Source organism: Lactuca virosa, chromosome 8 (genome assembly GCF_052849685.1).
Source record: "Lactuca virosa cultivar CGN04683 chromosome 8, Lactuca_virosa_CGN04683_v6, whole genome shotgun sequence".
NCBI classification, from domain to species: domain Eukaryota; kingdom Viridiplantae; phylum Streptophyta; class Magnoliopsida; order Asterales; family Asteraceae; genus Lactuca; species Lactuca virosa.
The window spans coordinates 322,525,391-322,551,612 of NC_136433.1; the positions used below are offsets into that span (position 1 = coordinate 322,525,391).

At 39.0% G+C, this 26,222-nt stretch overlaps 1 protein-coding gene across 1 annotated transcript; it reads right to left on the bottom strand.

The window, feature by feature from the left end:
* Nucleotides 1-16,061: 16,061 nt before the first annotated feature.
* DPL1 (dihydrosphingosine phosphate lyase) lies at nucleotides 16,062-20,604 on the bottom strand. Its single transcript, XM_079066763.1, has 15 exons — nucleotides 20,122-20,604; nucleotides 19,921-19,966; nucleotides 19,496-19,647; nucleotides 19,342-19,401; nucleotides 19,014-19,238; nucleotides 18,669-18,810; nucleotides 18,534-18,584; nucleotides 18,157-18,248; nucleotides 17,918-18,044; nucleotides 17,813-17,828; nucleotides 17,029-17,136; nucleotides 16,899-16,953; nucleotides 16,667-16,813; nucleotides 16,502-16,580; nucleotides 16,062-16,416 (listed from the first exon to the last, which is right to left on the bottom strand). Exons 1-15 carry the CDS (start codon nucleotides 20,319-20,321, stop codon nucleotides 16,294-16,296), a joined length of 1,623 nt encoding a protein of 540 aa, XP_078922889.1. The 5' UTR covers nucleotides 20,322-20,604; the 3' UTR covers nucleotides 16,062-16,293.
* Between the last annotated feature and the right edge of the window lie 5,618 nt (nucleotides 20,605-26,222).

Below are 26,222 nucleotides of genomic sequence, written 5' to 3' on the forward strand. Positions count from 1 at the left end.
AGGCATAGGCGATGACCTTACCTCGCTGCATCGGAACACAGCCGAGCCCTTGATTTGACGCATCGCAATAGCCCACGAAGTCTTCTATCCCTTCATGGAGGGATAGTATCGGTGCGGTGCATAAGGCTCGCTTTAGCGTTTGGAATGCTCTCTCCTGCTTCTCTTCCCAGTCAAAGGTCACGCCCTTCTGGGTCAAAGTCGTAAGAGGTTTCGCAATCCGCGAGAAGTTCTGTATGAACCTGCGATAGTAGCCAGCGAGGCCTAGAAATTGACGAATTTCTGTAGGCGTCTTTGGTGCTGACCAGTTCTCAATGGCTTTGATTTTGGAAGGGTCCACGTGTATACCTTCTTCGCTAACCACGTGTCCTAAGAATTCGACTCTTCGGATCCAAAATTCGCATTTCGAGAACTTCGCATAGAGCTTCTCCGATCGTAATGTTTCCAAAACTTGTTGAAGATGTTGACTATGCTCTTCCTTACTACGAGAGCAGATAAGTATGTCATCGATGAAGACGATGACGAACTGATCCAAGTAAGGACGAGACACCCTATTCATTAAATCCATGAATACTGCGGGCGCGTTGGCTAATCCGAACGGCATCACTACGAATTCGTAGTGTCCATAACGAGTTCGGAAGGCTGTCTTCGGAACATCCTCCCCTAACACCTGTAACTGGTGATACCCGGATCTTAGGTCGATCTTTGAAAAGAAGTTCGCCCCTTGAAGTTGGTTAAATAAATCGTCTATACGAGGCAGAGGGTAACGATTCTTGACGGTCAGTTTATTGAGCTCCCTGTAGTCGATGCACATACGAAACAATCCGTCTTTCTTCTTGACGAACAAGACTGGATCTCCCCAGGGTGAGAAGCTTGGTCTTATAAAGCCCTTGCTGAGCAGTTCATTAAGTTGACCGGACAGTTCTTGCATCTCTGCAGGTGCTAGACGATAGGGCGATTTGGCTACTGGGGTAGCCCCTGGAACTAAGTCGATTCTGAACTCGACTTGACGTTGCGGAGGTAATCCTGGGAGTTCTTCTAGAAAGATGTCGGGAAAATCGCGTACTACTGGAATGTCCTTAATGTATTTCGTTTCTTGTCTCACATCGACAACATGAGCAATGAATGCGCGACATTCCTTTCGCAAGAACTTCTGGGCTTGAATGCTCAAAATGAGGCGAAGGTTAGTGCCGGGTTTGTCTCCGTAGATTACTAGATTTTCGCTAGACGGCAGATTAAGGCGAACAGCCTTTTCATAACACATGATGTCGGCACGATGCAGACTCAACCAATCCATGCCGATAATGACGTCGAAACTTTTAATTGAGACTGGCATGAGATCGATTGAAAATGAATGGCTATCTAGGGTTAGAGTACAACCTATGTATATGCAGCAAGAACTCTCTGTCTTCCCATTAGCCATTTCTACTGTAAACGGTTCTTTTAGTGCATGCGATTTATTCTTAAGTAAGTGAGCAAATTTCCGGTTCACGAAACTCCTCTCCGCTCCACTATCAAACAGAATGCATGCATATGAGTTATCGAGGAGAAACGTACCAGTGACCACTGTGGGGTCGGCAACCGCTTCCTCGTGGCCTATAGCCAGAACTCTTCCCACACCACCGACGATCTCTGCCTTCGGGCAGTTCCTTTTGTAGTGGCCCGTTTCGCCACAATTGTAGCAAGCTTGGCCCACTGCAGCGCCGGGGACTTGGTTGACTGGCCTCGCCAGAGATTTGCAGAAACGGGCAGTGTGCCCCTTCCTGTTGCAGTTAGAGCACTGCATTTCCCGGCAGGCTCCTGTGTGGTGGAAGTTGCATTTGTTGCACTTGGGCAAACTTCCAGCGTACTGCTTTACTGGAGCAGCAGCGGCAGGTGCTATCGCAGCATGAACTGCCACGACCTGCTGCTTTTTGGCAGCCTTCTTCTTCTTCTTGTCATCCCATAATTTCCGCTTGTTGTCGGCGGATTTGGAGGGTTCTGAGATGGCTAGGGTTGTTGTTGCTGATGGGGTACGGACCCCATGGTCAATGAGCCTCTGTGCCAACCTCTTGGCACTATCGAATGTAGTGGGGTTTGAAGCTAAAACATTCCCCTGAAATGGAGGCACCAGCCCCCATATGTACCTCTCTATTTTCTTTCCCTCTGTGTGAACCATGTCAGGACAGAGGGCCACCAGCTCGCTGAACCTGGCGGTATAGGAAACTATGTCGGAGCCCTTCATGGTTAGGCTCCATAGTTCCTGTTCCAATTTCTGGATCTCGCCCCTCGGGCAGTATTCTTCAATCATCAGCTCTCTAAGGGCTTCCCAGCCTATAGCATTTACCACCACTAGAGATAGTGACTTGACATGGCTATTCCACCATGTCAAGGCTTTTTCCTCGAATGTGCAAGCAGCGAACTTGACCTTGCTCCCTTCTGGACAGGAGCAGATTTCGAAAACATATTCGGTCTTCTCGAACCATTGCGAGAGGGCAATGACTCCGCCAGTCCCTTTAAAGGACTTTGGCTTACAGTTGGTTAAGTCCTTGTAGGAGCACTCTCTCGAGCGCACGGGGATTTCACCATGAGTAGACTGGACAGGTGTTCCACCTCCGGTGGAACCGGAAGAATGATATTGAGCCATGGTTGCTGCCACAGCCGCAGCTACCGCAACATTTAGTGCTGCTGTATCAATTTGAGGAGTAGGTGGCGGTGCAGTTACCGGAGGATTGCGTCTCATTGATCGGCGCGGAGGATCTTTTAACTAAAAGTTTACAAAGATGACAATACGGGTAAGAATAGAGAAATTGATGAGAGTGACTCATGGACTAACTCTCCGTAGCCCAACAACACAAATGAATAGTATGATTGAATGTAGATCTAGTACTAACGGATGATAGCATTTGGATAATAATTTCCATGAGGTTAGATATCTGTCAATAATACTGGTATTACAGATGTAACAAGTTTGGAAAAAATGACCTAGAAGTAGGTGTTCCATCAAACCAAGACGGGAAAATTTTGACAGAACTAAGACCAAATCATGACTTAACAGATCTAAGGTGTCACACCCCAAAACCGGAACGTCGGAAACGTTCTGGGGTGGAGGACGTCATGCGTAGTATCACAACAGTTGTATCATAGTAAGCAAAGTAAACACAACCATTACATTATAATAAGAATATTTACATTGTTTGAAAGCATAGTTTATACATAACAGTATATAACAAAAGTAAAAGACGTGACTCCAAAATGCTCCGTCTTCTCCAAAAGTTGGCAAGAGTACCTGTCTATTGTTTCCCTGAGAATACAAACAGTTTTAAAATATCAGCATAAAGCTGGTGAGTTCATAAGCGTTTAGTTCTGGTGAAAGAAATGTTTCTTTGATCCTTTGAAAAGTGTTTCCCAAGAAAATCCTATATTTTCTTATGAAAGATATTTGATTATCCATTCGTTATTTGTTTAACAGCCGACTTATGTAAGGTTGAGTTATCCCAGGAAAATCCTATATTTTCTTATGAAAGATATTTGATTATCCATTCGTTATTTGTTTAACAGCCGGCTTATGTAAGGTTGAGTTATCCCAGGAAAATCCTATATTTTCCTTAAAAGTTGATAGTTGGTTAACTGTTCTGGAATGAGGTGTACAAGTATCTACCATACTTGTATCGTTAGATGTAGTTTTCTTGAAAAACCCTGTTTGCTCTCTGTGAGGTGTATTAGCCTTATTACATAAATAAAACTAATAAATATGTAGTGAACTAGATCCTAAGGGTATTATCAATTCCCTCTAGTTATCAAATCGGTTATTACTTTGAGGTTAGTTCACTTGTTTCATTATTACAAAAGTAAATCTCTGTTATCTAGGTTGCGAGTTTTATAACCATACATTAAACTGGATATGACACGTAACGGGGCCAGTATCTTTTTATGACTTTGTCACCCGTAGGCCTAACGGTCCCACTGTAGCTAGCAGCGAGGTACGGGATAGTCAGTCCCGTATAGATCTATACACAATAGTCACGCTCTCCCTACAAGAGATTCTGGTTACAAGGGTTAGTCCTACACTCACGAATCCGATGGAGTGTTACCAAGGACGTGTCTCCAACTTAAAATAACAAACTTACAAGTGATAATATAGAAAATCCTGTTTATGTTTTGCATGAATCCTTTGTAAAATATCACATTTTATGACAAGATTCACAAGTTTCCTTGCTTTAGTTCTGAAAACTGTTTCTACGAGTTGATTTCTTAATCATTTGGTAAAACTGTTTTCTGTATTAAAAGCATACTGAACATGTAAGTATTTTATACGAAATAATATACTTTGAGTACAAGTTTCCTTGTACTTTTGCTTGTATTCTCCCCCTGAAAACATGAAAAACTCGGAAAAGGTGTAGGGGTATGAACTCACCGTTTGACATAGGATTTGGGTGTATGATCGGCTACGAATGCTGAGTGTCAACCGATGTTTCGTACGTAAGTGGATCCTATTAACACGTGATAACACACATGTGTGTTAGAATTAGGGTGTTTCATGACCAAACACGACGGGAAACCACCCTAAAGACTTGGAAATGCTTGTCGGGACCCTATATGATCAAACAAGGGAGGTGTACGGCCAAAAGAGTGTGTGTGTGCGGCCAGGGTGTGCGGTCAGCATGTGTGTACGGTTGCACACATAAGTGTGCGGCCGTACAGAGGACGTGTGCGGTCGTGCATGGGAGTGTGCGGCCGTACATAGGGGTGTGCGGCCGTACACTCTTCATGCATGCTCAAAATGTCGATTTTCGGGTGTTTCAAGGCCAATACCAAGTCCAACTAGCAAATGAAGGCCAAGCTCTTCACCTTGGAGAGTGTTTAAGGTGTGTACGGCCACCTTATGAAGGTGTGCGACCGTACACCTTCAAGTGATGAAGAACACGAAGAACATGATGAGTTTTAAGCTTAGATCAAAGTGTCTTACCACTATAACAAGCTGAATGATGGAGTAATTCACGTTCTTGAGGCCTTTAGAGTGTTCTTGGATGAAGTTTTTAGAGAGAGAAAGTAGAGTGAGAAAGTAGAGTGCAGCCAAATGAAAGGAATGAATGAAGAGGGTCACCTTATATATATAAGGGTGAGTGTGCGGCTGGAGGGTGGGTGTACGGCCGTACACTCCTCCCGAGAGGGTGTATGGCCCGGTTTTGTCTCTATACGACTTGTTGACTCATTTATAATTTCATTCCCGGCTGTACTCAAGCTTAGAACACTTAAACTAACTTTTAAACGGCGTTAAAAGTGATAAAATCGAGTTTAATATTGATATAACGATCAATTGTACAGGATAAAAGTTCCGGGTTGTCACATAAGGTCTTCACAAAGATAGGAAATTAAACTAGAGTTTTTACATAAACTAAGTTATATCCAAAAGAGAAAGTTGAGTAGGCTCTATCTACGACGAGAGCCACTAGAGTGAGTCCTTGATTCTGACAGACGGCGCTCCATGTCTCTCATGCGCCTTTCTGTCATTGCCTGTCGAGCTCGAAGTTCCCTGACTTCAGCTCGGGTTTCAGTAAGTTCTCTCTGCAGGGCTGCATTATGGATCTGAGTTCTTTCATGAGCAGGCTCCAGCTGACGAATGCGGACTGTGTTAACGCCAGAGTTGGCGTCAATTTCCACTACTCGGTCGATAGCTGCTCGACCTTGCTCGGTGTTCCGAGCAATCCTACGGACCATGATGGGCAGGACTCGGTCATCTGAACCTCCCTCGCTTAGGTTGTAAAAGCTTCTGTCCCCATTGTAGGGCATGGGTTGACCCTGTTCCTGACTCCGTCTGTTCAAGTTTGTGGCCCACAGAGGTGTGAGTCCTTGAAATGCTGGACGAGGGTTCGGGTTTGGAGCTACTGGGGGTAGGTTGTTGACTTCAGGTTCGGAGTCCGAACCATCAGAAAAGCCTTCAGCATAGTGATCATCCAAAGGGATTGGATGATCATCTTCTGGCTCTTCTCCAAGCCATCCAGCATTGCCTTCGTTTGGGAAGTATGCATCTCCGGGAAGATGGAATCCAGCCATGATATCTACGCGAGAAAAGGGGTATAAGAAATAACTAAATAGGCGCACTAATTAGGTAGTTATAAGACCTTTTTAGTTTGCACATAAGTAAATTATAGTAACACAAAATACTCCTATAGTATTTTAAGTTTATGTTCTGTTCTATTGTTTTCATTGTAGTCGTGTTGGTAAGTTTTTAGACTTGTTGCAACCTCACAACCACCCTTAGGCACATGCTAGTCACTCCTCGGAAAATATAGTTGATCAGGCTATATCATTCCTAGGGTTGACTATATGTCTCTAAGTCTAATTGTGTTGCCCAACAATCGTAATACTTTTGTTCTGTCCTAGTGACACCGATTTTAGTATGAATGCAGGTATGTATATTAGTTAAATATTTTATTATTTAAAAGTATAAACTCTTGATCAGATTATTTTAATCCCGTTGTGTTTATAGTTTGTATATCTTTTATGGGTTGATATACTCGATTCACGATAAACAATGCTCTGATACCAATCTGTCACACCCCAAAACCGGAACGGCGAAAACGTTCAGGGGTGGAGGACGTCATGTACAGTATCACAACAAAGTATAGTAGTAAACAAGCAACAACATCATCCATTGCATTAATAATATAATTTCATACAAGTGTGTTCTGTAAAGGTATAAGACACCAAAAATGTAAATCAAAATATGAGATGAGTCTTGAACGTGCTCCATCTTCTCAAAAGCCTGGCATCGGTACCTGTCTACTGATGACCTGAGAATACAAGTTATTTTGAAAGAGTTTATCAGCTTTAAAGCTGGTGAGATCATAAGTATTTTGGTGTCATTGTTTGTATGAAAGCGTTTGTAAGTACTTGATGTATAAGTTTGTAAATGTTTGTAAATGTTTGTATCTCCTAGAAAACCCTATGTTTTCTACTAAAAGTAGCCTTCTACCAAGGCATCAAATGAAATGTATGTATGTCTCTTGTAAGAGTATGTATTTTCCCAAATCTGACTATCATTAACCAAAAATATAGTTTTTACATTACTGTTCATTTTGTGAAGATCACAAAGTGAATGCAATGGGGAAATAAAATAGTACTGTAGTGTTGTATTAAGTAACTACTGCTGTACTAACTACCTTAATCCAATTTTTTAATAAAGTGACATGTGATATGCCTGTACCATACTACCGACTAAAAACACGACGATGAAAGACGTCGGAAGAAATGACATTTGGCACCCGTAGATTTGCAAGTCCCACTGTAGCGAGCAGCAAGGTGTAGGATTGTCAATCCAGTATAGATCTATACACAAATTCAACGCTCTCCTTCTAGGAGACTCTGGATACAAAACGAGCCATGACAGGTGATGCCATGCCCCGTTATGTGGCTCACATTTCTGTTGTAATGTACTTGTATATGTATTGTATGTACTAGCTGTATTGTATGTTCTCTCTCTGTCTAGTATGTATGTATGTTCTCTCTGTTTCTCATAATAGTATGTTCTCTCTGTTTCTCATAATAGTATGTTCTCTTGTATAATGTATAGTATGTACTAGCTGTATTGTATGTTCTCTCTCTCTGTCTAGTAGGTATGTATGTATGTTCTCTCTGTATGTTATTGTTTGTTTCTCATCATAGTATTCTCTATCTGTTTCTCGTTATAGTATGTGTTGACTCATGTATGAACTGACTCATTGTATGTTTCATTGTTCTAGTAATAGTATTTGTAACTTCCTAAACTATACCTATTATAGTTTACTAGCAATGTTGTTTGTATAAATGAACATGTTTGTATACCTTTGCTACCCAAAGGTATTGAACTGACAGAAGGAACTTTTGTATCTATATACATATACATAATATGTAACTAAGATTCAAACGACCTTCGGACAAACAACCGTTACCCTAATACCACAACCAAACAAGGAACAGGAGGTAGGGTGAGTTATCAGTCCTAAGTCCTTTGAATCCTACTTATATAACTATATCTAAATAGATACACATTTAACAAAATATGTTAGTTTAAAAGACAAAGAAGTTTTGTAAAACCCTTTTGAAGAGTTTAAATAAACATTGATGACTTGATGGCATTTCATAAAACGATTTGAAAGCAGTTTGGCATAAAGAAACAAGTTTGTTAAAGAGTTTAACATGTAAAGGAGTTTGATAAACATTTTGAAGTAGTTTGTTTGATAACACTGTTTGAAAAGTAAGAAAACCCATATGTTGATAGTTATTAATCACATGTGATTGATATAATAACTATAATAGTTCAACTTGTATTCCCCCCCCCCCCCCCCATAAAAGCATTTAAAATCATTTAAAAGGTTGATTAAGGGGTATGAACTCACCTGTAGTGAGTGGTTTGGATGAACAGATGGTATAGGATGCTAAGTGTCAAGTGAAGACTTGAGCACACACACAGATCCTATTTAACATATATTGACACATATATGTATCCAATTAGTCAATTAACAACTAATTAATCCAGTAAAGACACACTAAAACATGGATAACACTTTGATTCAAGTGCTAGGAGTACATTAGGGTTGCATCTAAGGGTTGTAGGGCTTTGCTTTTGAGTTTACGGTCCAAGAGTAAACTCTCCATGAGTTTACGGCCTAGGGTTTGCGGCCCCAATGGGTTTACGGCCGTAAACCCATGGTAACTTCTACCATTTTGATGTTCAAGGTCCTTAGTTCCAGTTGGGAGGGTTCTAGACCAAGTTTTAAGCCTTAGGAAGGAATAGTGGCACTAATGCACCACTTTGTAGAGTTTACGGCCCATGGTCATTCCCCATGAGTTTACGGCCGTAAACTCATGTGTGCTTGATTCTTTTGTTTGCTTAAGGTCCTATACTCCTCATGGAAGTGATCTAGACTTGGTTCCAAAGCTTTAGAAGGGACGAGGGCTCATAATGGCCCTTTCATTAGAGTTTACGGCCCAAGGAGATTGCCTTGTCCGTAAACACTTATGATCTTGTGTTTCTTAATGTTTTCTAGTTGTTTAACAAGTGTATCAAGCCTATATCAAGCTAAGGTAAGAGTACTTACAATATAGAAGCTTGTAAGGAGGTTCACGGCCCAAGAACACTAGTGTGTGTTCTTGGTGTTCTTGGTGAAATGAAGAACACTTGAAGATCTAAGAAAATGGAGACATTTCATGGATGAAATCATGTACAATCACTAGATGTTGTAGAATAACAACTAATCAAGGAAGGAAACACTTACAAAGCTGAAGATCAAAAAGGAAAATCGGATGATACTTGAGAGAGAATGACTTCTTGGCTTGAAAATGGTAAAAAGTGAAGAAAATGACTAAGTGTCATATTTATACTCCTTAGAGTTTACGGCCGTAAACTCCATGTTTGGGCCGTAAACTCCAAACTATTGGAGTTTTGGGACTTAAATGTTGTACATTTAACTCTAGAGTATATTTCCTATATTTACCTCTTGAAGTACTAGGCTTTAGAACACTCAAACGGCTCTAAACGGTGCTAAAAGTTAACAGAAATGAGCTTGACTTCTATTGAAGTGAATGGTTGTACAAGATAGAAATTTCGAGTTGTCACACTTATTGAATTTGTAGTTTAACTTAGACACGTGTGGTTAATTTCTTTATCATTTCCGATTCCAGATTTCTAAGTGTTTGTTGTTAGATTGTAATTTGCACTTGAATTTATGTTTATCATCTAGTAATCTTTGATTTGGTCTTAATTATATGTTTGATTAGTTCTCTTTTCACTTGATCAATGAATTAGGGTTCTTATCAATCTAGTTAATCAAATTGTGAAATTCGTATATGTTTTATGATTTGATGTTAGCCATATGCACTTAATTGGTTGTAATTAGAAGATTAGATGTTCATATTCCCAAACTTATGAGGAATGTTGGACATTGTTGGTAATTGTTGTAAGAACTTAATGTCATTTAATGATTTGATGCAAGAGCTTGTTTGAATTGAATCAATTAAATGAAGTTTTATTTGAAGAACATGTTTTGAATAAAACACTTTTGTCAACTTGGATATTAGAGTTTATAAATATCTAAATTACCAACCTAGATTGAACATGAATCACAGTCATATTACATCTTACAACACAACGCATGTATAGGAATCCGAATCGGAAATGTATTTCTTTTATTAAATTTTAGTATTAATCTTGTTTATTTATGAAGATTAATTCGAGTTCAAACATAATCCTCCATTTTAACATTGATTGTATGATGTGTGAGAATATGGCTAAATAAGAAGTCATGTATTCCTGTGGACCAACCCTGCTTACTCTATACTATCTTTAGTGTATGAAGTAGCAGTGACTTGAGTTTTATTGTTATTATTTTATCTCATTATTTGTTGGTTTGACCACCAAACAGTCTTACTCCGGGTGCCTCGGGAACCCCCCGAGGTCTTAGCCCAAGGATGCCCTGGAAACCCTCCAAGGTCTTACACCCAAGTGCCTCGGGAACCCCCCGAGGTCTTTACTAAGGATGCCTTAGAAACCCTCCAAGGTCTTACACCCAAGTGCCTCGAGAACCCTCCGAGGTCTTTACTAAGGATGTCATGGAAACCCTCCAAGATCTTACACCCTAGTGCCTCGGGAACCCTCCGAGGTCTTTCATGAAAGTATCACATAGACAACTAGCATACCACATACCAAACAATCAACTAGCATACCACACATAACTAATTGCCATGGGAACCCCCGCATGGTCTTCACATAAATACATAATGTATCAATAGCACATGTGCAATAATCATCACAACTAGATAAATGGGCCGGCCTTGGTGCCTTAGACCCATTGGTATGGTGAGGAGACTCACCTGACACAGCTGAAGTCTCGCGAATAAAACTCCAATTACTGATTGACAGATTCCTGAACTGTCAACATCAAAATGACACCCAATTAATAATTGGGTTCTAATTCACAACCACAACTCCATACTTGAGGTAAGGAGACTATTTTACCCCTAACCTAGTTAGGTTCAAAAATAAGGCCCAAACTCAAACTCTGAAGGCCCAAAAGCCAAATAATCAACAAGGCCCATAATATGGTCCAATTTTCCAAATTGGGCCCAGACCTCTACATGGACTTATTTCAGGGCCCAACCATTAATTCTAGTCAAACACTTGGCATTCTGATGGCCCAATACATCATAATCATCAAGGCCCAATTATGGCCCAATTTTCCAAATTGGGCCCAAGCCTTTCCAATGGGCCTTATCCTTAAGCCCATCAATTTCCTTAGTCTACAAACTTGTTCCCATTTGGCCCACGAAGGCCCACCACAACCCAGTCCAAGAAGTGGCCCAACAAGAACCCAAACCCAATTAGGGTTTTTACATAAATTGACGATTAGGGTTAAGTGTTCATACTTAACACAATTAAGGACTTAATCCATTAAGTCATTAAGTCCATTACTCCACTAGACTAAACTTAATTGGGCATAATTCAAAATTCCAAATCCAATGGTCCAAACGCGGGTCCCGACAAATCCAAAATACACATTCCCAAAATTAGGGTTTTCTAAACCCTAATTAGGGTTTCCAACCAAATCACAAAACCAATTAATCCAATAGTTAAGTGTTTACATTAATTAAAGTCTAATCAAGTCGGGTGCCACCTACTACCACCTCGGGCAGTGGTGGTTAGCGGTGGTTCATGACGGCAGCTACCACCTCACGGTGGTGGTGGTTATGATCTTGGGCCAAAGCAACACCAAAAGCACTCCGAACATCAATCCAAAAACACCCGAAAGCCCACAGCCACCCGAGATGGTGGCTAGCAGTGACGGAACGGTGGCAGCAGGTGGCGGCCACCACCTCACGGTGGTGGTGATGAGTTTCCTTCCGTTTCCTGGCCAAGCAAGGATCTACACAGCATTAACCTTACGAAATACGGTCATACACACACCAAATCACGCACACAACCACCTCCGCATGGTGGCTGGTGGCGGCAGAAAGAGACGACATGGTGGAGGCCACCATTGTTGGCATCCATGGTGGGTTTTTCTCGGGTTTCACTGGCCAAACAAGCACCCACAACCACCTCATGGTTCTAACATCAACTCTATCCCTCCAGATACGAGACAACAACTCCTAACCACCGACTATGTGGCTGAGGAGGCTGGAACAAGTAGAAATAGCGGCCATAGGGCCACCGACGGTAACAATCGACGTTCCCGACGTCAATCCACCGAGAAGAGCGAAGGAGAGGAGAGAGAACGATGACAGATGGCCTTAGCCGAGGATTTCCCGGTCGCTCACGACCACGCAGCAGAGAACATGGTCCGTTCGTTGGCCTACGACGGTCATTCGAGCTGCTCACAACGTCTCCGGTAGCGACACGATGGCGGCGGCGTTCATTGGCAAAGCAGCGGCCATACTAGAAGATTACGACGGCCCACAGATTCAACCTCAACGTGAGGCTCTTCATCGCTGTCGGCGGTAGCACCGACGATTGGCTTCGATCGGCGACACCGGTTGGCTAAGAGGCTGCGGCGGCCGAAGGCAAGGGATACAAGGTTGGCGGCGCCGGAGGTGGTCAATGTGAGGGTGGCGGCTGAAGATGCATTAGGTTTAGGGCTAAGGTTTTGCAACGGGAGGAAATAGGAGGCACTGGGTTTAAGTCCCGCTCCATTCACAACTTATGCACGTTTTACACATATGGTCCCTCCCCATGAGATCTCTTCCAAATCAAGGCTACAATTTACAAAGCAAACCTCCAGCATCAAAGATTTATAACAATTCAAGTCCCAGAAGTTACCATTTAACCCTCAACATTCCAAAACCTTTCAATCTAAGTCTAATAATTGCCAAACACCCCCTGACTTCTGAAAATATTTACAAAACCAATCCGAAAGTTACACTTTAACCCCCGAAAGTCTAAATTATATCGTTTGGCTCCCCGAAACCAACACCCCGCTAAATATTATGGATTTGGCTATAAAATAATAATAAAATTACATCTCGGGGCTTTAGAGTTTATTATTTATTTAACTGCTTTTATTTAATTTCAAAGGGAGTGTTACACATCGCATGGGCTCTTCTTTTTCTCATCCATCTTTGGATGTTGCCCCTCAGTATCCTCGTTGGTTTTGACATAGTCGCCCTTTAATTCAGCAAGGGCTACGCGCCACCCAACCAGATTCCAGGATCCTGCGTTGGCCACATCTTCAGCTAGTTTGATCTTGGCCTCCTAAACATCCATGGATGTGCTAGCTTTCACTTCGGCGATCACCTCCGCCATCTCTGCATCGTGCTCCTCCTATTTCTTGGCCTTCTCCTTGCGCAGGAGTTCCACTCATCTTAGGAGATCCTCGTTGGTTGCCTTCCACATTTTTTCCTTGTTCCCTTAAAGCTTATTCATCCTTTTTCAGCCCGAATCCTCAAGTCTATAGAGACGCGGTCAAAGACCTGGAGCGAGAGTTACATTAGAAAGAGTGAAAGGAAAAGTGTAAGAAACAAAAGCAACACTAACACCTACAACTTGAGAAAAGGAGATCGACCTCTGAAGTGCATCCTCAGCTCCAAGATTCTCCAAGCTCAAATTCATGGCTTCATGAGTTTCCCTCTTCCGGGATCCCGAAGTTGTTGTAGTCAGATCAATGTGGGCCTTTTTTGGGACAAGGGAGGAGTTCGTTTTCTCTTTCTTCACAAATATTTGGCCACTTGACATAACCGTATCAAGGTCAGATAGGAGAAATGAGCACTGACACATGTGGCTTTGGATCCTGCGAAAACCAAAGAAATTTTAATAATTTCTCAAAGACTAAAGATGAAGGTGCTTAAGGACCCCTAATGGTAGCCGTAGGAATGATAGTGGTTGAGCTTTCTTGATGAATAGAAGGATCGAGCTTGAATGTCCTGACATCCTCGGGCAGAGCAAGGAAGTCCCTGATCCTATCATCGGTATCTTCAATAGGGGGAACTAATTCGTCAAACTTGAAAGCTGCAAAAAATTAAACAAAACAAGAAGTGTGAATATTGGGATCCTCAATATGAAAATAAGGAACCTTACCCTTTGTAACCCAGGATTGAGGTAAAAGATCTCCACCAGGAATCGAGTCAAGTTTTACGAAAAAGTATCTTCATTTCCAAGCACCATCGTTATGCTTGGATTTTAGAACAAGAGGTGATCTGTAGGTTTTAACTTTCAACAAAAAGTGAGAGTTTCCAAAGGTAGAAAGGTCGTAAACATAAGCTAATTCATTTAGACCAATGTTGAGACCCATGGAGCGATTCAGATTGTCGATCCAATAAAGGATCCTCTAAACTGATGGCATGACTTGAATATATGAAATCTTGGTGAGTTCAAAAAATTCAGAAATAATCCCGGAAAAGGGATAGGCAAGGCCAAAGGTAAAAGGATACTCAGGAAAACAAACCCAAATAGAAGAAATAAAATCGGGTTGGATATTAACATCGAAAGGCTTGAAGACAGTACTAGCGGGAAAAGTTCCACTCGAACTCAGAACTTCAATGCTATTGTCATCAAAGGTACAAGTTTCCTTATAGGAAAGGAGCTTCTGATCTACGAAATCATCATCAGGTATAACTATGATGTTTGCACGAGAACGAGCTCCTTTTTTGGCCATTTTTAAGAAAAAGAAAACTAAGAAGGAAGAAGTACAAAATGAGTAAAAATACTACATTCGATGATGTTCGATGAACTTCCGGAAGAAAGGTTAAGATTAAGATGAAATTGAAGAGCTCCATACCCTACTTATATAAGAATCGATGAGAGGTAAAAAAGTGATTCGACCCTTCCCAAGGGCTGGAAATCTACCCGTTGAGGTTCAAATTACCCATCTGTTAGAAATTCTTACTTTAATTTTTACTTAAAAATTATACCTCTAAATATTTAAAACACTAACGGTTATATTTCCCAGGTATAATTTGGGGGCAATTGTTAAGGGCAGGATCCTTGACTTATATTCAGGATCCTCAATTACTTCAGAAGCCTCAGGATCCTTAAACATATCCCGTGATCCTGACTGTTATCACTTATATTTCTAACACTTGTAATAACTATATTATCTTTATTTTTCTCACATGTGCAGAACGAGTCAACATACGACCCATTCTCAACGGAGAGTCATCTCAACCAGACAAAGACCCGGAATACCAAGTCAAATAACGTTCATATGCTGATTCAGGAGGATCCCAAAATTATCAGACTTCTTGTTACTTATACTAGACTATAAATAACACATGTATCTAGCACACAACAGACACGATTAGCTCTAGCATTACTCATGTACTCGTATTATCTTCATTTTCTTTTGTAATCTCAGATTTTGATCAATAAAATACATCAAGGCAGGTGATTATTATCACATCCCAAGGTTTTATGTCGGAGATCCTACAAATGATCAAAGGCTTTCCTTTTAACTCATTTGTCTCGCTTTGATTACCATTTGATACTTACATTACAATAACACCACAACCTCTCATACACCTTGGTCGAATTACACTTGATTAATTTTTGACCGAAACAATATGATGTTTTTTGGTTTGAACTATTTCACTTATTATAAGTGTTGTATGATTGTTATCTTGCATAAAGCTGGAGTTGTAAGGAAAGAGCTTAAAAAGGAAACCACAACCTAATATCCATGATTTGTTTGGTCCACCTTTTCTTCTACAAATGTCTTTTACCTCTTAAAAAACAAACAACTTAATTATATTAGTTGGAAGGACTGAATCATCATTGAAAACCAAACTTAAGAACCACTTTGGAAAGATTTAGAAAATTAGACCAAACTTGAAATTTCTTGTAAACCATAGGAACCAATTTATAATTTGCCCTAAAATACTATCCATTGATTTGTAAACTCACAAGGATTGTGAAAAGTTTCCGAAAGAAAAACTCATGCCAGTCTTTTAACTACTTTTGACTTTTCGTATATTTGACAAAAAAATAATAATAGATAAATTAAAGTGCTTTTATTAACAAATTCTACTGACACACAACCCCAATATGGGACTGCTATATACCTGATTTACATCTTACACGATGCACCTGGACTTGCCGCACACATTGTGACCATTGGTTGCTGGAATAATAATCCTCTTGCATAAACATGCAAGATCAGATAAAATAAAGATGATTCTTCATGTGCTAATGTTCTACTTGTTTGTATATTACAGTTTACATATCATCAAACACACACACATACAATTTCCTTTCCTTGGAAAGCTTTTACAAAGAATGATGGCAATTGAATGCAAACAACCAAACCAAAATACATGCATGGGAGTGCAAATACCCAAAAGTCCTTCATATCAACATGCATTGTCGATGTAGTCAACCAATAACTCATTAACCATACCTCTATCTGGGATCTTCCCGGCTGCTCCATATATTGGTGCAAGCCCTCCACTAATAGGCCCCGGATTTTGTTTTACCTAAAAACAAAAACAAACAATTTGTTGCTAAAATCCAAACAAGATATTCCAATGATGATATATGAAAACCCAGTTTCTTGCTTACAATCTGCACTGAATCCTTTAAATCTTTCAGGAAGTCGTCAACAATAGGAACATGTTGAAGGGTGACACAGATATGAATGCTGAAAAATGATGAATACTTTCAAAATGTTATTACTTATTAAAGCAAAAATAAGCATGTCATATATAACTGTTATGGTTTGTTTACCTGTTGGGTCTCTGCAAGGGATTTAGATGCCAGCCTTTTGAGGAAAGTATGTCGTTCACTTCAAATATGTCTATCACATTCGACCCAAAAGCCACAATTGTCATATCTGGCCTTCCAATCATAAATAACTCAGGGATCTGTTTTACTCTACAGAAACAACCAAAACACATGTGATTTTGATTTTGATAGGCTTTGGAATTCTAAAGATTCTAGTTTTGAACTAACAAAATACCCGTTTTGTAGCCTCTTTGATGCTTCCATTATCTCTCTTGTGTGCTCCAGGTAACCTTCAAAAAACCAACAAATTAAGCAGTGATTTTTACCATAAAAAGTTGTTTAAGATAAAAGTTGAAAGTAAGCACCTTCTTGCCCTAAAGAAAGCATAGCTGCCCAAGCCCCTGCAATTAAACTTCCAGGTCTGCTACCAGCAATTGTCGGAGATACATACAGACCACCAGACCATTCCGTAACTGTAACAACATCATGCCATGCATAGTTTTAAAAATCGGGTGAGGCGTACACCTCGAGGCGAGGCGCGCCTCGAGGCGAGGCGGTGGAAAAACGAACTTGAGGCGGCGCCTCATATGGTCTAATTGAGGCGGGCGCCTCAGCTGAACGAGGTGGAGAGAGGCAGCGCCTCAAGGCGTGAGGCGGGGCGAGGCGTACTCGTTAAAAAAACAATGAAAAAATAAGAGAAATGTAATATTTTTGTCAACTTTTATACCTTTTTACCTAAATAAAACAAAAAATTAATTTTTTGATCTAAATAACCTAATTGACAATCATACATGATGAACTTATTTTGACATAACTTAGTTCAATATTTGCTTTGTTAATACCTTCTTAATACTTAGTTGCTATCTAGTTATGTATTATGGCAATGTTATTAAAATTTCTTTAAATTTGTTTTCTAGTTAACTATGACTTTCTATGTATCTTTATTATATTTTTATTAGTTATATAATATTTAAAAACTATTTTTTTATTCTGCCTCGAGCTTACGCCTCGGTTCGCCTCGAGGCTTACGCCTCCTGAGGCAGAGGGAAAACGCCTCAAGGCTCAATTCCGTACTTTTAAACCTTGATGCCATGTCATCCTTTTCGTGCCATGTCAGCAAGATTTAATATGTATTTCAAAGAGACTTACCAGCAACAAATTGGTGCTGTTTAAGACACAAGGATGAAAAGTTGGTCAATTTCCAGCCATCAAATAAATAAATAAATAAAACATTACAAATATTCGACTTGTTACCTTGCGAATTTCATGGTTTCTGTATAAAACTATACTTGTTCCTTTGGGTGCCAACCCATATTTATGCACGTCTGCTGATATAGAGGTTACTCCCTGGACAGAAAAATCAAATGGTGGAATTGGATACCTGCAATAATTAAAGAGAATCACATATTATACAATTTATTAGATTTGGCATAATGCCATAGGAATACAGCTAACAACACTAGTGAAAGGAAACAAAAACCAAGTGTATGTACCCAAGTTTACGTGCAAAAGGCAGCACAAAACCACCAAGACAAAGGTCTACATGCAGACAGATCCTGTAACTCGATGCCAATTCGCCAAGCTCCTGCAATACAAACCCTAAATTGTAACCATACATACAAACTTCAACTTGTGAAACATCACTTTTGGACAAACAGTTGAAATGTAGTCATTGATTTGCATTTTATTTCCCCAAGCAATATGGTTAGTATATACTATATTGCAATAAAAACATCTGTTTGACTCTAGTATTTTCTTGTATCTCAGCTTTGTGTCTGCATGTATAACATTTATTTCAAATGTTTAAACAAGTAAACCAAGTAGAATTTATAGAAAAGTTAAAGACTTGAAAGACTTTGCTAGGTTATACCTCGATTGGGTCGATGATTCCATGAGGAAAACCAGGTGCTGACCCAACAATCTGTTTTGTGAAACAAATTTGAGCAATTAAAACTGATGAGAAAACGAAAAATTAATTACAATCAGTAGGCCAGTTTTAACATACCAATATGGTGTTTTTGTTGATGTATTTCTTGATAGCTTTGACATCTGCTTGAAATTCCTTATTCACAGGAACACGCCACAACTTAATTTTGAAATATTGAGCAGCTTTGTCGTAAGCCGAGTGTGCAGATTCAGGGATTATCCTACATTCTCAAAAGACAATATCACTTACGTAAAGAAAGATTCATTAGCCTAAAAGTAAAACACCTCTTTGATATGCAGTACAACAGTACATGACATGACATGACAGGTCCAGTACAAATGTGTACAATGCATGTAAAACTTAATTTTGTTTTGTTACGTCACTTGCATAAGAAACAGGGCCTAAATAAAAGATGAAACTCACATCTCTGGACATGTGATATTCTTGTTGGCCTTCATGTAGTCACGTGATGATTTGACAGCTAACAGTATACTCTCTGTTCCTCCTGAAGTCATGTTGCCACATATTTGGCCTCCAGATGCCTTCTCTTTACTTCCAAGAAGAGCACCCGTCATGGCCACCACTTCTGCCTCAAATCTCACAACACTCTTGAATACATCTAGATGTAACGGGTTCGTATGTGCAAACCTAAATATTTTAACTTTATAAATCTACATAACCACACTATTTAATTTAATTTAATTTAATTTATGGACAACACTAACAGAGAAGCATCATGCGTCTTACTAACATTGAACATGCCTCGTTTATCAACGAAAAGTGACCTTCGGATTCATTTCCTCCAATATACCTGCAACAAAAGTAATCAATTAATTGTACTCAGACTTTAGAAATCACAAAAAAATAAAAATAAATAAATGATGATACGAATTTGTAGAACATACACTGTACCAGAACATTTTCCTTGCCAAGCTGCATCCTTTTCTTTCTCATTTTTCATTTGCTCTAAAACCCTATTTCCTAATCCTGAACTTGGCAGCTCTGTTCTCCAACCATCCCTTGAAGATTTGCCAGAAGATTGTAATTTATCAACAACCTGAACACTCGAGAATAATAGTTTCACTTTCTAATTCTAATATAACCCATTTACCACAATATTGTATAATTTGTATGTCAAACCTAGTACTTCTAGCCAAATGAAAAATTAGTATCGATTCTAAAGCTTTTTATAATATAAGCTACATCTAACTTTACAACCGAAAAAGAAATCACTGATCAAAAACTGCAAACTTTAAATCGATGTCATATGTTACCCACCCTGTAGTAAATGAATGACTTTACTAAATATATGACATAATATACATCGTACCTTCTGTTTCTCGGCATCAATATAGCTCTTCACACCAGGCACCAACCTGTTTTCGGAACAAAAGTCATCAAATATGTTCAAGATCTCAAAGCAAGATACTATGTGATGTCATTCATGATTCAAATTTTTTTTTTTTAAGATTATGGAAGTCATGTGATCTAAACCTCGAAACGTGGTACTTGAAAAATGTAAAACAATTACTTGAGCCATGTCATGATAAAACCAATAAGCGTCGCTTTGAATCCCTTCTCATGAACTACTTGAATAAACGATTGAACAATCTGGGCAACGAGGAAAGTTATGAGAGGAGCAACAACGAGGACCAGAGGTTCGAACTGTGACAAAAACGAATTTGCAGAAGCTCGTAATCGGATAATTGCAGGAAGAATCGAAGACTCCATGATTAGATTTTGTGTTCTTTCGAAACAACGTTAACTCCTTCACACACTATGTGGGTTTTGGATTAATAAGAGTGGATAGATTAGGATTTAAGGGAAGGGTGGGTTTGGAAAATGGATATTGCTTAAGCTTAACGGCGTTGGCTTTAATGGAGGGTTTTTTTTTTGTGGCAAAGAGAGATAGATGTTCAAGCAAGCAAGCAACTGTTACTTGGCGACGGCTGACAACACAACGATTTCTTTTTATTTAGAGTATATCCTTGTGTTGTGTGTCGATAACAACTATGCTATGTTATCTGCAGCTTTCTAACCGGATCTTTCGCACCCAAACTCCGATTTTCAGATTTTAATTTAAAATTTAATTTGAATATTCTTTTTTATTGTTTTTATTCTTCGATAGTCCTCGCAAAATTCATCATCCTTTGTTCTTTTCGTTCACTTGTAGATCGTAATGATTTTCGTAAAAGAGTTCAATATGATACAACATTATAATTTTATAATTCCTAATTCATAATTCATGGGTTAGAGTTTGATTGAAAATTACTAACTTTAATAAAACTTTGTATTTTGTTAGACGAATTGGTTTTCTTTTATCGTGACCTTATCACTAGTACCTATTATCAATAATACCTAACTATCATTAATTTTTTTTTATCTTTATCACTTTTTTCTTTTTTTTTTGTTATATTAGTCATTTACTTTATGTGTAATATTTATTATTATTATTATTATTATTAATTTAATTAAATAAATAAAATAAACAATACTATAAATGAGTTGTCTAACCACCCACCGTGAGATTCCAAATCTAGAGCACTACGGGGTGGCATTGTCTTTGACAAATTTACAGACAAACAACATTTTACTAGTATGGTGAAGCCTTTTTCTAGCTATTTTTTTTTTGAACTAGCAAACAATTTATAGAAGGCCAACCACTAGCAAGTAGCTAGAGGAAGACAAATAAAGATGACAGAGTGATTCCAGTTTATAAGTAAAGAAAAGGACAATTACATCATTCAATCCAATCCATTCTAGATTTCTTCCTCCTATTCTTGATCCACAGAAAAGTTAGGGATTTGATGATATCCGCACATTTTGTTGGGGATAGTCGATTGTTGTTAAATGTATTATCATTCATTGCTTTCCAAATGCTCCAAAGAGTACCATAGCATATCCCCAGTAAAAGCCTCATTTTTTAGCAATCTGACCAATTGTATACGTGATCAAGCAATTCCTGCACCTTTTGGAAATTCCCCATCGATACCCCCACACCATTTGAGTATCCATTCTAAAACTGATCTTGCATATTCACACCCCATCGAAGCATGATCAACACATTCTTCCACCTACCACATTGACAACATGTCCTATCTTCCAAGTATACCCCTATGGAAGCAAGAGCTAGATTTGAAGGAATTCTACCCATTTTTGCCCTCCATATGAAACATATTACTTTAATGGGAATTTCTTTTAACCAAACTAGTTTACCATTTTCAATCGAATGGTTGGAGTCCCACTTTTTTCTCAGAGCATCAACCTCATAGGACTCGTCATTGGTAAGGCTGCATTTCCAGGAGACACCTGTCGAAGTGAGTTGTTTGGAGAGCACGTTCTCAATGGGGATATCTTTCTTTCGTAAGTCATTACAGACTTCAACAATATTTTTCCAAGTTCCTGGCAATAACTTACTAGCATAATGGTGGTCAGGTTTAGATTGTAAGTTGTGCATAGCATGAATGGCCTTTGCCCAGAGTGCCAGTGGGTCGAAGCACAATCTCCACCACCATTTAACAATAAGGGAAATATTAAGGGATTTGATGGAACCGACTCCTAATCCACCATTTTCTTTAGACGCGATTATCTTATCCCACGATGTCCAATGTATTTTCCTTTTCCCTTCGGTACTCGCCCACAGATATTGCCTGCGAATTTTCTCAAGTGTTTCGAGAACTCCTTCCGGTGCCACAAATAGAGAGAGGTAATATGTTGGTAGATTGCCTAAAACCGACTGAACCAAGGTTAGTCTTACCCCGAACGAAAGAGTTTTTGACTTCCATTTGGATAATTTTGTTTGAAACTTTTCTTTCACTGGTTTCCAATTTTTTATAAAATTCATATTTGCCCTGACTGGTACCCCCAAATATGTGAAAGGAAGGCAAGAAGGTTCACATCCCAGAGATCTAGCCCATCTCGAAACCTCCTGAGGATTTGCACCCACCCCAAAAACTCTAAATTTGTTGAAGTTGACTTTTAGACCAGAGGAGACGCAATGGATATACCTGGAAATATTTTTGATATTTTATTTCGACCACTCACCTAAAACAATGCATCGTCGGCATAGAGTAGATGAGAGATCATTGGTCCCATGTGTGGTAGCTTTGTGCCTTTAAATAATCCCTTTTCACATGCTACCCTCATCGCCACGCTTAGACCCTCCATTGCTATGATGAATAAGAAAGGGGGAGAGGATCTCCCTACCTAACCCCCTTCGAGATCGATAATTCCTTTGTCGGGCTGCCATTCACAAGGACCGATGATTTAGATGATTCGAGGCATCCTTTGATCCACATTCGCCACTTGTCACCAAAACCCATAAGCTTTAGGTTCGATTCAAGAAATTCCCAGTTTATGGAGTCAAAGGCTTTATCGAAGTCTACTTTGAAGAGTAGTGTTTTCCTTTTGGATTTCTTTGCCCATGAACAAATTTCATTCACAATTTAAGGACCATCGAGTATATTTCTTCCCTCGACATAGGTTGATTGCACCTCGTCTATACAGGTACCCATAACCTGTTTTAGTCTACGTGCTAGAACCTTGAAAATAGTCTTGTATATGGATCCAATCAAACTGTTTGGTCTGAAGTCGCTGAGCAAGAGAGGGTCTTTAATCTTAGGGATTAAGGATATAAAGGAGGAGTTGCAGGATTTATCAAATTTCCCATATTTTTCAAAATGTTTAACTGCTGCTGCAATGTCACCAAGCAAAATTTCCCACTATTGTTTGAAAATTTTGAATGAGTACCCGTCCGGTCTTGGGGCCTTCTCATTTCTGCAAGCTCAAACTGTTGATTTTATCTCGTCAAGCGAGATGGGGGATTCTAGCACATGACCGTCAATCGGAAGAATTTTTTTAAAGTGGCTGCTGACAAGCTTTGGCCTTGAAGGCCATTTTTCTTTAAATTTGTTGGCAAAGAAATTGAATGCCTTTTGTTTAATCAGTGCAGGATCCGTGCACCATAATCTATTGATCATGATTCTATTAATCCTGTTTATGCGATTATTATTACTTACATACCCGTGAAAGAATCGGGTGTTTTCATCACTTTCAACTGCCTATTTAACTCAAGATTTTTGTTTGATGTCGAGAACTTTTATTTTCTCCATCTCAGCAATTGTTTTGAAACTATCTCTTCTTATATGGAGTTCTTGCATGGTGAGCAATCTATTTTCTGCCTCATGGTCTAAATGTTCAATTATTTGTTTTAGTTTGTTGTAGTATGCCTCCTCATTTGGATGATCTGTTGCTCTCCATCTTTTCAAGCTTTCTTTCACATGTTTTAATTTAGCAGCAAGATATTGATCAGGTGACCTGTAACCAATGAAACTATTCCAAGCAGTGATGAATGCATTCTCGAAACCTTCCCTAAGCAACCACAAGTTGAACATTCTGAAGAGCGTAGGGCCAAAATCAGGACAGGTGGTGGACAAGAGGATTGGGCAGTGGTCTGAGAACTCACAGGGTAGAGCAGTGATAGTGGCTGAAGGAGCAATGTCTAAAAAGCTAGGACATAGTAGGAATCTATCGAGTTACTGAGTTTGAGGTTTTCATTCCAAAAACAGGTAAACCGAAAACCCCCCATTTTTTGGTCATTAAGTCCCACATCGTGAATGAAGTTATTAAAATCTCTTTTTGTTTGGGGACAAAAGTGTGAATTAAACCTTTCATCTGGCTTCCTTACTGCGTTAAAGTCTCCCATCATAATCCAAACACCATCTTTTTCATTTCTAATTTTTTTCAACTCCTCCCACAACCTATCTTTTTCAAGGATCGGTTGTGGACCATATATGTTTGCAAAAATCAATGGCCTCTGTATGCCGACCCACGTTCCAATATTAATAAGGTAATGTTTGGAGGAGATAACCTCGGTTGAGTTGAATAATCTGCTATCCCACATATTTAATAAGTCACCGGTCCTTCCTGAAGAATTGGTGTGATTTATACCAAAATCATTCGACCCCCAACAAGCTGCTGTGAAATCCCCAAATTCACGGTCATTTTAAAAATTTTATTTATGCTTATTTGAAAATCAGAGTATTCATTCTAAAGAATAATATTGCGGAATTTGTTCCCAGAAAATATGATAAATATATCATCAAAGCATTTCCGAAGAAATGTATTTTGTTTATATTAAAACTTTAGGATGTCATCCTCAATACATAAACATAAGCATAAACAGACCTTACATTTATTTACACTAATGATCAACATCTCCTTTTAATCTCTCAGTGTAATGTTGATAGTTTCATTTTATTTACTTCTTTTTATAGTTTATTTTAGCATATTTCATTCATAATTTAGATAATTTCCATGCATATTTTCCTTTTTGTTATTTTATGACTATTTTGGTTACTTTTTAGTTTCGTGAGCTTTATTGGAGATTTCATAGAGACTAGTGGAGTGGGAATGTTCGGGACGTATGGAAAACGATGGAGCTTAAAGGATGTCAAGAATTATGGGCTTGGTGATAATGGATTTGATGCTTGGAGTGGGCTTGCTTATTAATTGAAGGCTTGTAAGAAATAAACTTTAAATTGCAAGATACGGGAGAATTTTCGAGCATGCGTAGATTATTAATCGGGCGAGTTTCCGAGCTATGGATTATTTAGAGAAGCCAAATTGGGCTTAAAATGAAGAAAACTTGAAGAAAAATGGGCCAGGAGCTGATTGGACTCGAAGTGGGCCAAATGAGCTAAGTTGTGGAGGCCTAATACTCAAAGAAGCCACATTCAGGAACCACCCGCGCACGGTTGCGCGGCCGCGCATAGCACAACATGGGCAAATTCGGAATTTTAATTGGAAGGCTATTTGAGGAAGGTTGGTACCCATCTTTTGGAGACTCTTGCACATCCGAAAATACAACATTCCTATGGAGATTTTGGAGCATTTTGAAGACCAAGAACACCTCAAGCACTTCATCTTTTTGCTCTTGATTCTTGTTAAATGTTTGGTACAATCTATCCTTATCTTGTTTTCTTGAGTTTAGCCATGCTAGGCTAAACTAAACTTGGTTGACTTTTGTGGAATCCTTTGAACTTTTGTTGAATGTTGAAGACTTCATGAACTTGTTCTTGAATCCTTATGGAAATGTTTTGTGTTTTAACATATTATTACTACTTGTATGTTTTTATTCATGTGTTTAAATATGCTTGTGGTGATTAGTTGGCTAATTTCTTGATTAAGTAAAGGATCCTCAAATTAGCAATAAACAAATGATTCTTGTGTTAGTTTTGCTTCACACAATCATAAAAACATTTTCTCCAACATGGTAGTGAAAGCATTTGACTTCTTTTGGATTTGGTGACTTTTTCGTTCTAAATGCTAGTTTACTTTCACTAATTACATGCTTAATGGAAATTGTGACTTTGACTAAGAAAATTGTTATGAGTTTCTCTAACCATTTTAACAACTAAGAAAAGTCTAGGTAATCTCAAGCTTCTTGGATTACTATAGCCAAATTGAGGATTTAAAACAAGTATTGCACCATTGGATTCTAATGACATGTTCATCAAAAGTCAAAGTGAGGAAACTTTAAGTCAACCATCTTTCTCTTATTGATTTTACGCCAAGCTCTTATTTTTATTGAATTGTTCATTTAAATCTTAGTCTAATTCTAGTTTTATTTCA